Source organism: Candoia aspera, chromosome 17, assembly GCF_035149785.1.
Source record: "Candoia aspera isolate rCanAsp1 chromosome 17, rCanAsp1.hap2, whole genome shotgun sequence".
NCBI lineage: Eukaryota > Metazoa > Chordata > Lepidosauria > Squamata > Boidae > Candoia > Candoia aspera.
Window position 1 is genome coordinate 7,269,859 of NC_086169.1, and position 13,396 is coordinate 7,283,254.

At 51.0% G+C, this 13,396-nt stretch overlaps 1 protein-coding gene across 1 annotated transcript in view; it reads left to right on the forward strand.

Annotated features, from left to right (window-relative positions):
- Nucleotides 1–13,396, forward strand: part of PCNX3 (pecanex 3) — a 51,250-nt gene that overhangs the window by 26,172 nt on the left and 11,682 nt on the right. The window contains exons 17-27 of the mRNA XM_063316838.1: nucleotides 2,341–2,450; nucleotides 2,552–2,657; nucleotides 3,404–3,496; nucleotides 4,084–4,234; nucleotides 5,586–5,733; nucleotides 6,000–6,177; nucleotides 7,348–7,456; nucleotides 9,498–9,627; nucleotides 10,956–11,014; nucleotides 11,996–12,211; nucleotides 12,667–12,920. Of these exons, the coding sequence (XP_063172908.1) occupies nucleotides 2,341–2,450; nucleotides 2,552–2,657; nucleotides 3,404–3,496; nucleotides 4,084–4,234; nucleotides 5,586–5,733; nucleotides 6,000–6,177; nucleotides 7,348–7,456; nucleotides 9,498–9,627; nucleotides 10,956–11,014; nucleotides 11,996–12,211; nucleotides 12,667–12,920 (1,554 nt within the window). The remainder of the gene's footprint in view (nucleotides 1–2,340; nucleotides 2,451–2,551; nucleotides 2,658–3,403; nucleotides 3,497–4,083; nucleotides 4,235–5,585; nucleotides 5,734–5,999; nucleotides 6,178–7,347; nucleotides 7,457–9,497; nucleotides 9,628–10,955; nucleotides 11,015–11,995; nucleotides 12,212–12,666; nucleotides 12,921–13,396) is intronic.

Below are 13,396 nucleotides of genomic sequence, written 5' to 3' on the forward strand. Positions count from 1 at the left end.
CTTCCCCCCCCGCCCCCGTTTCCCTCGATTCTTTCTCTTTTCTCAATATATAAGGGACCCTACTTTGCATTTATCCTCTGATGCAAGATTATATACTGGCTGGGTTCGCCTAGCCTGTCAAACTCAGCTTCACAGACACAATGGTTGCATTCACAGAACCGGCTGTGCCCAAATATGTAAACCTTATACAGCCTTAAGGGGATGGCCTGATTCACAGAACGTATTAAAGCAAGGGAGGGGTTCCCACAACGCATGGAACCAGAATTTTTCCTAGTTCAGTAACTGGGCCAACCCAGTTTCTGAATTCTAAGCCACATTTTTCCTCTCCACATACAATTGCTGGAGCTACAGGTCTGGCGTTCAACCAGGGCTGTTCTGAAGCCTGAAATCCCCTTATTTGCCTTTTGAGAGAGCTTGTAAAAGGGATAAAGGAAAACTACTGGGTAGTCTTGCCTAATGACCGTAACAGGGACTGGAATTTCGGTTGCTAAGCGATGTGGTTGTTCAGCGAGGCACCATGTGACTAGACCTGGTTTTATGACCGTTTTTGCAGCAGTCGTAAAGCGAATTGTGGCAGTCATAAAGTGAATCAGTTGTTTCCAATTGATTTTTTGGGGTGGGAACTGGCTGGGAAGGTCGCAAATTGCCATCCCGTGACTGCAGGATGCTGCAAACGGTCGTAAATGCGAACCAGTTGCCAAGCGCCCAAATTGTGGTCACAGGACTGTCACGTGGTGCAACAGTCATAACTTCGAGGATGGGTCATAAATAACTTTTTTTAGCTCCATCGTATCTCCGAACTGTTGTTAAATGAACAGCTGGTAAGCAAGGACTAACTGTATATCTTGATTCCCCAACACCAGGGGACAGCAAAGAAGGCAGCCATCAGTTTCAGGTCGTCAGTAAGAGAAAGCTGAGCAAGAGAGCAAGTTGGGGCCTCTAAGAGCTCTTTGTGACTTTCATCAGCACCAGCTAAGACCCAAGTTAGGCTGCCTGTTCCCCAAAAGACCTTTAGGTGTTTGGTTCACCCAGCATGCTGAACCTGGTTGATGAAAATCCCCGTGGCTGCATTTACACAGCATGCTGAGCTTGTTTGGATAGGTTGGACCTTCCCTGCTGTGTGATCCTAGTAGGAGCAATAAACTTTATGATCGTACTCCGGAGGAGGGCCGTGAAGACCTGGCTCTTCCCCCAAGGACTGGGCTAGAATGGGGGTTGAGCTGCGCGGATGGTTGGCCTGGCACCTGGGGGGAAGGGCAATTTCGTTTTTAACCACGTTTTTTATGGGTTGTTGTGAGCCGCCTAGAGTCATTGTATGAGATAGGTGGCCATATAAGTCCCGTAAATAAATACATGATCGTCGATCAATTCAGAAAGAACCAGAAAAGAAATTCTGGACAGCAAATCCACGCCGCAGCCAAACCTTAATAACGATAACCGATGCAGTCAAAGCATGGCCTCTTTGACAAACAGCAAAACAAAAGTTTCCGAACCAGACTTCAGAGAAGTAAAATGGCATGGACCCAGCAGCAATGGCTGTAAGCAAAATTGATCCAGGTGACTGGATGGGGAGTTATTCCCTGCCACTGGGCCTCTTTGTAATGAGGACAATATAGCAAAACGGGGGCGAATGTTTCAGGAACTCCTTCCGTCTTGGCTTGAACGGGATCCCCGTAATTTCCCCTCAAAAGCAGCTGTTGGCAGGGCGTTGCGTCTTGCCAGAGTTTGGGCTCTTCAGAGTTTGGGGACCGTGACTTGGGTTAAGCATGTAGCCGGCTTGGGAAAAGGGTGAGGGGCAAAGACATCGTTGGAGCGGGTAGCGAGGTCTGATTGGGCTTCCCCATCCTTGGCACACCGCTTAAGGCCTGGTGCTGCTTGATCCCACCCAGACCGCGCTGAGCACGCAGCATTTTGATTTCTCCTGCAGCGTCTGACCCACTGCATGGGTGAGTTCAAGATTCATTGTAATGGGTCAGCCCACACAATTTATTTCAGTCCCCAAGTGTCTTCTCTTGACCACACTGAGCCGCTGTCTAATCTGGGTCTCCTTCAGCCAGTGTTTCTCAACCTCGGCCACTTTAAGATGGGTGGACTTCAACTCCCAGAATTCCTCAGCCAGCAGCTGGCTGGGGAATTCTGGGAGTTGAAGTCCACCCATCTTAAAGTGGCCGAGGTTGAGAAACACTGCCTTCAGGCTTCAATTTGGAGAAGATGCATCCTGCAATGAAGTGTTGCTGCTCCTGGATATGTAACCCGGGTGTTGATACAAGCTGTGTGCAGTTGGTATGTGGCTACCACCATCGTGCCCAAACTCCCTTGCATTCCCTTCCTGCTTTCCAGGTTCCATGGGGTGACCAGCATGTGCCTGTGCTCTTTTCAGTCTTCTGCGGCGTCCTCGTGTCACTTTCCTATCACCTGAGTCGTCAGAGCAGCGACCCCACCATCCTCTGGTCTGTATCCCCCACACGACCCCACAACACTTGGGTTTTTCACTGGGAGGCTGCTTTGGGTTTCAGCAAACCGGTTTTCTTCCCTTCCCGATGATGGTTAGGTCTTTGATCCGCACCAAGCTTTTCCCTGAGTTTGAAAACCGCAACGTGGAAAACCCCCCAGTTGGCGTGAAGGATCCCCTGCCTGAGAAACTGCGGAATTCCCTGGTGAGGAGACTGGTCTCGGCTGTTTGGGCGGGTGGAAAGGCGTTTGTCCTGAAAAGCAGTCATAGACCTCTGCCATCCAGACGTGGGGGTCTTTTCATGGGGAGGAGGAGCTAAGGCCATGGTGGACAGGGGCTTCCAAGGAAGCATCAGGAGGTGTAATGGTATGTGGGAAAGACCTTGAGAGACGGGGCAAAGAGACGCAGCAAAGGGAACGGTCAGATAAGTGGCGGCCTAGCCCTCAGCTGCGCAATGGGTGGAGAAAGAGGCTTAGAAGGAACCCTCCCTCGTTTCTCAGGCTGTAAAGGAGATGGCAGGAGATTTGTACTTTCAGCCTTGTAAGACCGATGTCAGCCTTCCCAGGTAGACCAGACAGGAAACACGACCAGATGAGCGAATTCTACTTCACTGTAAGGCTACATTAACAGAATCTTGCAAGTCTGAAAGTACAAATCTGCCACTGTCTCCTTTACAGCCCGAGAAACTAGGAAGCGTCCCTTCTGAGCTTCTTTCTCCTCCCATTATGCAGCTGTGGGCTCAGCCCGCCGTTATCTGACCGTTCCCTTGGCAGCGTCTCTTCGCCCGGTCTCCCAAGGTCATTCCCTCATTCCATTACAGGAGGGGACAGTCAAAGAGGACATTGGAGATCCAGCTGGGGAAAACCACTGGAGAGCATTCTGTATCTAGAGCTTCTGGCCACTCCTCTCCTGCTCCTCAGCCAACCTCTTTTCTCCTTCCCCACAACCCAGCGTGAGATCCTTCATTCGGACCTCGTCATGTGCTTCATCATTGCTGTCCTGACCTTTGCCATCAGCGCCAGCACCGTCTTCATTGCTCTTGAGGTACCTAAAAAAGAATAATGGGGGGAGGGAGAGGAGGGGGCCACAGGGAGGGAGCTGGGTAGCAGCTTGTCTGGAAGTTGTGGGTGTGGGGGAACGCTGGCTGTATTGATGAATTGCCGAGCGCAGAGGAAGCACAGAGACAGCCTTGACGAAGGATCGTGAGCATTGTTAGGAGGACGTTCATAGAAAATAAATAAAGAGGTCAATGGAAGGGAGGAAGCACGCGGAAGAGACTCAAGATGACCCCGTCTTGATTCTCTTTGGTATAAGAGGAGGCAGAGGGAAATGCTGGCAGGCTGGCAGGTCTGTGTCATGATACCCTACAACAATAAAGCAGTATTCCTGCGATCCTGGTGGGGTCTGCTTCCTGATCTGGCCTACCTCAAAGGGCTGACACCGGGTCTCTTGCATCCCAAAGCAAAGGTCCAGAGATTAGCAATTGCAGAAGGTTCCAACTCAGCGTCCCGTGCATCTGCGCACCTCCAGAAAGGCGGAGGTTTGCAAGGCGCTTGCCAGCAAGGCGGCTTTTCTCAGCCAAGTCGGAGCCCTCAGTCCTGAGAATTGTCTCTGCTTGTCTCCCTTCTCAGTCTGTCCTCGGTTACGTGCTCTATGCCCTGGCCGGCCTGGTAGGCTTCGTCACCCACTACCTCCTGCCCCAGCTCAGAAAGCAGCTGCCCTGGTTTTGCCTCTCGCAGCCTGTCCTGAAACCACGGGAATACAGCCAGTTTGAAGTCCGCAGTAAGTGGGTCTGGATGGGCAGAGGATGGACAGGTCCGGATGGTCTTGGGGGCTCTGGGCTGGACTACCCTCCCATCACCCCCGACCACGAGGCATGCTGTTTGACAGTGAAGGGAGCGGTTGAGCGAGGGACTTGGGTGGCATGGACTGCAGTCCAGGTCCCAAATCAATTTCTTGTTTGGTTTGGGGCTCTATAAAGACCCCAACTAGAGGGTTGCATCTGGATCTGTGTTTCTCAACCTGAGCTACTTTAAGAGGGGTGGACTTCAACTCCCAGAATTCCCCAACCACACCTCTTAAAGTGGCCAAGGTTGAGAAACACTGATCTAGACTGTAATTCAGCCTTTGAAAATAGTGAATGGATCAATATTTTCCAGTCAAGGCAGCTGCACCACTCTGTTAAAATATAACAGCTGCATTTATTTTAGTACTTCAGATTATTGCCCAGGCACAAACATCATGTCCTCCTGTTTATTGGGCTGCTGATGCCATGGGCAAAATGTAATGGAGGAAAAAAAATGGACATTCCTGTAGGATGCAGTGAGAAGAAAAGGGGGTCCTTCCGAAGTCTCTTGAGTGGATTGGCACTACAGGTACTCCTTGACTTATGACCACAGTTGGGACCAGAATTTCCATCGTAAGTCCTTGTGGTTGTAACTCGAGTCACCACGTGACCAGGCCAAATTTTATGACCGTTTTTATGGTGGTCGTTAAGCGAGCCACGGATCATTAAGAGAATCCAGCAGAAAACAGCAAAAACGTAATCACGTGACTGTGGGATGCTGCCACCGGTCATAAATGTGAGCTGGTTGCCAAGCACCCGAAATGCGATCGTGTGACCACGAGGGGAGTGGTGTGACGTTTTGCAATGCTTAGAAGTGCTTTACAGGCCATAAACCCTCATTCCGAAGCCGTCATAACTTCGGGTCATCGTTAAATGAACAGTCATAAGTTGAGGACTACCTTTAGTAATAGGAGGGAGTTGATCGTTCTCTGGCTTGGAAGTTAAGCATGGCTTGGCTGGCTAGGAAGGGAATCGCAGAGCTGTAGACTAAACCGATGTTTCTCAACCTTGGCAACTTTAAGATGTGTGGACTTCAACTCTCAGAATTCCCCAGCCAGCCATGCTTAAAGTTGTGTCAAGGCTGAGAAACAGTGGAGTAGACTGTAGGCTAGCTAGCTGTAGACCAGACTGGGAAGTTGCAGAATCCCTGGGCTCTGAGCTTGTCTGAAGGGGGCTAGCCCTGACCAGTCAGGATCCAGACAGAGGGTGAGGTGGTCTCGTGCCTAGCTCCGGACTTCACCCTTTCCTTCTTGCCCTTCTGCTGCCCCCCACCCCCACCCCTTCCAGGCGCTGCTGAGTTGATGTGGTTTGAGAAGCTGTACGCCTGGCTGCAGTGCGTGGAGAAGTACGTCATCTACCCAGCCGTGGTGCTGAACGCGCTCACAATCGACGCCCACTGGGCCAGTGGCCCCCGGCAGGAGAAGCTCTGCATCCCGTAGGTCCATCTGCTGGCATGAAGCTACAGCCCCACGGGTGGGGGGCCGGGTGCGTACGGGCTGCAACATCACGACACACGTACAGAGGATGGGCAGCTTACGGGCAATGCTGCTTCTGTTGCTTGCCCCCTGCGGGCGCTGCGTTGCCAACCCAGTCATAATCAGCAGAGGGCAGAAAGCTTTCAACATCTTGCATTCTTTTTCAAGAGAGAGACGGGGATCAATTTGATTTTTTTTCCCTCTCCCCCGCCCAATCGGACCCCAGCTGCCGAGCTCTCCTCCTCACCGTCGCCGGCATGAAGCTTCTGCGGAGTTCATTCTGCTGCCCCCCACAACAGTATGTCACCCTGGGCTTCACCGTCCTCTTCTTTCAGTTTGACTACAAGCAGTATTCGGAGGGTTTTCTCACCGACTATTTCATCATGTCGATTCTCTTCAGCAAGGTGCGTGCTGGTCGGGGCCCGTTCCCCACCCTCCCCCCTTTTCTAGCAGGAAGAGGCCAGTGCCCTGCAGAGATTTACGGCCATACTTGGGGTCTGTGGACCCAGTTCAATTCCAGCAGCCCTGGACGCATCAGCCCGGGGAAGGCAGCTCTAGATGGGTGAACGGGTGCTGGAGCGAGGAAGATGAAGGCTAGGGAGCTACAGGTAGTCCTCAACTTACCACCACAGTTGGGACCGGAATTTCCATCGTAAGGCGTTACAGCCCTAAGTCAACTCAGCACATGACCGGACCCAATTCTGTGACCATTTTTATGACAGTCGTTAAGCAAATCACATGTTGTTAAGCGAATCCAGCTTCCCCAATGGATGAAAACGGCAAAAGAAGTTGAAATCACAATCACGTGACTGCAGGACACTGCAACCTGTCGTAAATGTGAGCCGGTTGCCAAGCACACGAATTGCAATCATGTGACTTTGGGGGTGGTAGTAATGGTCTTAAGTGCATGTATAGGTTGTAAAGCACTTTGTCCAAGGCTGTCGTAGCTTTGAACCATCGTTAAACAAATGGTTGTAAGTCAAGGACTACCTGTATAACCTTTTCTGCCCCCTCTGGATAGACCTCTGAGTCCCAAGCATAAGGCAGCAGTGTGATGCAGCATCAAAAAAGGCTAAGACGATGTTAGTCTCAACCCCCCATTTGCAAACAGTGGGAAACTCCAGAAGTGGTTTGTCCTCATGAGTTGAATCGTCTCCCTTTCTGAGTTCTGCCCTTTAAGGCTGTGGTACAACCAGAAGGAGGTCAGAGCTCCGAAAGAGATAAAAGGAGGCTGTTGAGAGCAAATTCTCCGGAGAAGGGTTTGGGGGAGCTGATATATCGAGATGAGAAGGGGGAGAAGGTTTGGCTTAGGCTTCTTTTGAAAATCTGCCCTCCCCTTGAAGGAAATAGAGGCTGGAAAGGCCAACCTCAGTGAGGACTGGCTGCTTTCATTTTGAAACTAGGCTCGCTTTAAATACTGTGGGCTTTAAACACCACCACCGTCTATGAAATGGATCTGATTTGTTTCCAGGGCAATCTGTTTGGTCCCTGCTGGATCTGTTTGGCTTTCTGTAAACTTTCTATCTTTTTCTACCCCATCTCTTTACCTCTATGTTCCTCGTTCTCCCTCCCAGCTGTGGGATCTCTTGTACAAGCTCCGGTTTGTCCTGACCTACATCGCCCCCTGGCAGATCACCTGGGGCTCAGCTTTCCATGCCTTTGCCCAGCCTTTCGCCGTGCCGCGTATCCTTTTCTGAGATGGGGAGGAAGGAGAAAGGAATGTATTTGCCTGACTCCCTTTCTTTGCCAAAAAAAGGAGGAACAGTTGACCTGTGGAACTCAGGGCCTCAAGACATTTTGAAGACAGTATAAGTCATTCCTTTCTTTTTCCTTTTTTGATTTAAAAGAATATGCGTGGGAAGAAGTAGAAGAGAAAGATAAAAAAATGTGAAAGAAAGCAAAAGATAGTCATTCTTACTTGAATTGAACATACTGGGTTAACACAATACAAATTCCTAATGGAAATATGCACAGTAAAGGGTACATTCAGTCAGTGCTGAAAATTATAGATCAAATAGAAATACAATTTTATGGAAAAGAAGATCCCAGATGTGACACAAAACCAAACATTATAATCCAAGAACGGTTTCCAATTAGAATTCAGTTCTGCATCAGATTAACTTTTTAAATAGGAAGTTAATCTTGACATTGTAACATACTCCCCCAGTTTCATTAGCCATTCTTCCAAAGAAGGAATCAAAGATCTTTTCTGATAACGGGCATCTAAAATCTTGGTGGCCGTTAGCATAAGAAATATCGAGAAAAAAGTGTTTTTTGCAGCTGTGTAACTGCCTGTGGCGCTGCGGGTTAAACTGCTGAGCTGCTGAGCTTGCCGATCGGAAGGTTGGCGGTTCAAATCCGTGTGACGGGGTGAGCTCCCGTTGCTAGTCCCAGCTCCTGCCAACCTAGCAGTTCGAAAACATGCAAATGTGAGTAGATTAATAGGTACCGCTTCGGTGGGCAGGTAACGGCGTTCCGTGTAGTCATGCCGGCCACATGACCACGGAAGTGTCTACGGACAAACGCCGGCTCTTCGGCTTTGAAACGGAGATGAGCACTGCCCCCTAGAGTCGGACACAACTGGACTTAATGTCAAGGGAAACCTTTACCTTTACCTTAACTGCCTGCTACCTGCTCCTCCATTCATTGCCATTCCTGACACCTATCAGTAAACGTGATCCCAAAAATCTACGTAGAAATAGCTTTTCAGCCCAGGATTTATGCAGCCATAAATCCGCCGCTTTGTGGTTCTCCCAGGAGCATATGAGTATCCCGCAATCCCTAGCCGTTGCTAGGGATTGTGGGAGTTGAAGTCCAATGCCTCTGGAGGTTGTCTAGTTAGGTGACCACACCTAAGCAATCTTGGCTGATTTTCTCCAAGCTAAGCAGAGTTGGGCCTGGTTAGTGTTTGGATAGGAGCTGTCCAGAATAGCCCAAGTATGGAGGCTTGATTGGGAAGGCCGAATCCGTCCCAAGAGCGGATGATGGCAAATCTCTTTTGTCTTGTTGCTAAAAAGCAAAACAAAACACAACCACGTGCAGGAAGTCTCTGGGAATTGCAGCGCAGCGAATGGAACATCTGAACGTGTTTCGTGGCTGGACGGGAAGATTTCCAGCAGCTTTTGCCAACTCCAGATGTCTTAGAAGCCCTTTTGTGGTTTAGTCCACTCCGCGTGCTGATGTTCCCCAGCCTCCCAAGGCAAGGGTCTTGTGAAGAGCGTCCCCCTCCTTGTCCAGCCGAGTCGCTTTTGCAAAAGCCGTTTGGGGCCAGAGGCATCGGCAAATTGGGAATTGCAAAATTCACCTCCGGTCTGGCTGCCCTCCAGAGCAGCCTGGTTGAGAGCTGTTGGCCTTTCGAGGAAGACCAGACTGGGAAACCAAAGTCACGCGGGCGAATGCCACTTTGATTATAAGGTTATAGTAACGGAACCTTGCAAGTCTGAATTCGCTTCCCCCTTCCCTCTCTTTACCTTCATGAGAACTAGGGAGGGTCAAGTCTGAGACGCTTCCTCAAATTACACTTCTTCCCCGGACCCAGATCTCTTTTATCTAACTGTTGCCTCGGGTGCGGATCTGCCTCCTGCTCGTCAAGGTCATTCCTTTTGCCCATTACGATAGCATAAGGATTTGGGAGTGGGGTCCCCCCCCCATTCAGGAGGGAAACCTGGTTGGTTTGTGCCTGGTCTATTTGGAGCCGGTGTGTCCTTAACCCTTGCCTGCCCAGACTCAGCCATGCTGTTCGTCCAAGCTGTCCTCTCTGCGCTGTTCTCCACGCCTCTCAACCCGTTGCTGGGCAGCGCCGTGTTCATCATGTCTTATGCTCGCCCGGTCAAATTTTGGGAGCGTGACTACAAGTGAGTTGGGAACGGGAAGGGGAAGGCCTCGAGGCCAAGGCTTTTGCTGTAACGCTTCCTCGGAAAACTCCTGGGGAGATGGTCGCCAATAGCACAGGCTGCTGACTGTGAGATCCAGTGCAGGAAAGCGTCATCCTATGATGCCCAGAAGAACCCTTTCTTGACTAAACATTATTTTAATAAAGGCAATGATGGGAAGAGTTGCTGCTCTCTGGGGTTGGTTTGGGTGGTGGGATAACCTTTTTTCAGTTAACATTATAAAACTCCCCGCATGCTTATTTTTCCCTCTCCTTTGCTTTTATTTAGAATATCGGTAACAGCCACAGTGCCATGATGTAGCAGAAAAGCATATAATGGCTGAAGGGCCACATTTCAAAAGGGCTTTTGGGGAAAGGGGTTGAGAAGCCAGTTTGGTCTAGTGGTTAGGGCAACAGGCTAGAAACCAGGAGGCTGTGAGTTCGAGTCTGCCTTAGGCGTGAAAGCCGGCTGGGTGACTTTGGGCCAGTCCCTCCCCCTCAGCCCAACCCACCTCACAGGGTTGTTGTTATGGGGAAAAGAGGAGGAGGAAGGAGTATTTGGTATGTTCCCCGCCTTGAGTCATTTATAAAAATAATAAAGGTGGGATAGGAAATAAATAAAATAATATAAATAAAATAAATTTGATGGTGTGTCCCTTTAATTTATCTCATCAAATTGGGCAATCAGATTTGGGCTGCAAGTCTTCAGGCGGCCACTGGGGGGCAGCAGTGTTCTCATTATCTCTTTGCTGCCATCTCTCTGTTGGTCCTCTGGATTTCAGTCACTCAATGTAACCGGGTTCCCAAACTCCAGAAATGCAAATTAAAAGGGGGGAGGGGCTGTACAGCTTGCCCCACCCATTCTGCAGGAAATCTGAAGCCCACAAAAGGGATGTTGGAGGGCCCAAGGCAGCTCAGCTCCAAGGTCATCCGAGTGGTGGAAAACCACTACTGTTAGATGAGTTGGGGCCCAGCCTAGTTTCTCTCAAGCCAACCGCCCCCGCAGGGTTGTTGTGGAGGTAAAATTAGGGGAGACCTCCATGGATGTTGCCTTGAGCTTTGGGTCATTTTTGGATTGTTCTAGTTCAGGCTGCCTGTGTGGTTTTTGGTTGTATCTGTTTTTAGGGGGGGGGTTGATGGTTTTGTATGCCGCCCAAAGTCCTTTGGAGTTGGGCAGCTATAATAAAATTAAACAAACAAACAAAATGCCCAAGAAAAGACAGGTAGAAAATAATTGTTATTAAAACCAAGGTGCTTGGGGCCCATTGGTTGCCCCCTCCTGCTCTAATCTCTTCCTTTCCTTCCTCCCAGCACCAAACGAGTGGATCATTCTAACACTCGACTGGCTACACAGCTTGACCGCAACCCCGGTAGGTTATCCCACAGCCCATACAGCTGGCAACCTTGCAGGGGGAGAGATGGGCACAGGGACCATTGCTTGTCTCCCTACCTGCAAGACCCTGTTTTCCTCCTGGGTTCACACAACACATTCAACCTGGGTGAGATAAACACAGCTGGGGGTTCACAGAACCCACCGTACTTGAGCAAGTTCGGCCTATGGTGGCTGTGTGGGACAGGAGGGCTCTGCAGGCGATGCGGAACCAGCAGCTGGATTCCCACGGCACCCCACGAAACAGCCAGACTCGTTTTAGCCGAGCGGGTAATCACAGGCTGTGGCTGAGCCAGTGTTTCTCAGCCTCAGCCACTTTTAAGCTGTGTGGACTTCAGCTCCCAGCACGCTGGCTGGAGGATTCTGGGAGCTGAAGTCCACACAGCTTAAAAGTGGCTGAGGCTGAGAAACACTGGCTCAGCGTATACCACCATCTAGCCGAGATCAGTTGTAGATCTGGGTCTGGAGACAGACTACAGAGGGTGGTTGCTGGATTCAGAGGAAACAGACTTAGTCTAGCTCGTTTTCTGTGCTGTGACCCAGAGAAGAGGTGGGTTCCCCTTCACTGGACATCTTCGGGCGGATCCAGGACAGCCATCGCCGTGGGGATTTTTCCTCGGCAGTCCTGCGCCAAACAAAGGGTTGGATAGAAAGCCTCGGTGCCCCCACAGAAGGATCCTGTAGCAAGGGGTGCTCAGCAGGAAGCTCTTACCAGCCAGCAGCCATCGCAAGACCTGAAAGACCAGGTTAGGGACAGATCACGAGGGGGAAAATCTGCGTGGTTGCTAAGAGTCGGCACCAACTTGAAGACAGTCAGTCAATCGCCTGGCAGCGTCAGCCAGGGAGGCCAAAATTTCCCCAAGACCTTCCACCTAGGGAGATGCCCCAGGGCAAATGAAGCCTGTCGCTCCGTTCCTTGGTGCTCTTGGCTCACCCCTCTCCCGGGACTGCTGCCCCGCAGGTGCTGATGACAATAACCTGAACTCCATCTTTTATGAGCATCTGACCCGCTCGCTGCAGCACACACTCTGCGGGGACCTGTTGTTGGGACGCTGGGGCAACTACACCACGGGAGACTGTTTCATCCTGGCCTCGGACTACCTGAACAGCCTCGTCCACCTCATCGAGATCGGCAACGGCTTGGTCACCTTTCAGCTGCGAGGCCTTGAGTTCCGCGGTGAGCCGAGCGGGTGGCTGGGGTTGGGCGGGGGCGCACAGGAACCGAACAGCATCTCCCTGGATGCCATAGAAACTGAAGACGGCGCTCCGTCCCAACCGAGTCCTGCCTGGATTGGCTGTGCTCCGCCTATTCTCTGGCATCTCGAGAAACTTTTCTTTCCCGAACCCCAATTTCCCTAACTTCCTAGGGTTTCCGGCCTCAGGGATTCTCATTCTGAGGGTGCTGAGCTCAGAACTCGATGCCCCACGCCTGGAGTTTTCTCTGCTTCCTCCTACGTTTTGCTAGGCCTCAAATTGTACTTTCGACGTAGGCGGTGGTAACTTGACGTGGGAATCCCTTCCCGATTCCCGGCAGTGCCGGGAACAAACCACCAACTCCGCGGCTCGTGGGGGGAACGCGGCCTCAGATCTCAGCTGCAGACTTACGCGCGGGTTGAAAATCCCTTTTCCCAGGGACGTATTGTCAGCAGCGAGAGGTGGAGGCCATCACAGAAGGCGTGGAGGAGGACGAAGCCTGCTGTTGCTGCGAACCGGGCCATCTTCCCCGCATGCTGAGCTTCAACGCAGCCTTTGGGCAGCGCTGGCTGGCTTGGGAGGTGGCGGCCACAAAGTACGTCCTGGAGGGTTACAGCATCAGCGACAACAACGCCACCTCCATGCTCCAGGTTTTTGACCTCAGGAAGATCCTCATCACTTACTACGTGAAGGTGCGAACCCCAGAGCTGGGAGAGGCGGGTTTTTATCACGCTCGTTCCCAGCCCTTTCTCAAAGGCTGCTTAACTCGGTGCTTGTAGTTTTTTGCCCTTGGCAATGGGATATCAGTCCAGTTAAGATCAGCTTGGCTGGGAATGAGGGACCGGCCTGAAGCAAGCGAGGATTAAAATTGGATTGCCAGGTCTTAAACTCCAGCGTGCTGGTAGCTGGGGACCCAGAACATCCTAGGTTTTATTTATTTATCCCTAGATGGTGTAGTCTCAGGAAGTAAAATGGGTTAAATCTCACAAGAGGGAAAAAAGAACGTTGTCCCCTTTTCATCTTCTGTATTTGGGGGTCCTCGGTGGGGAGAGGGCGGGGGCTTCCAGCAGATTTCGACCGTTTCCATTTTTTAAATTTCCTTTTTGAGTGGCAGTGTATCCCCCCACCCCTCCCCCTGCACCTCACCTTGTAAATTAGGTTGCTGAGA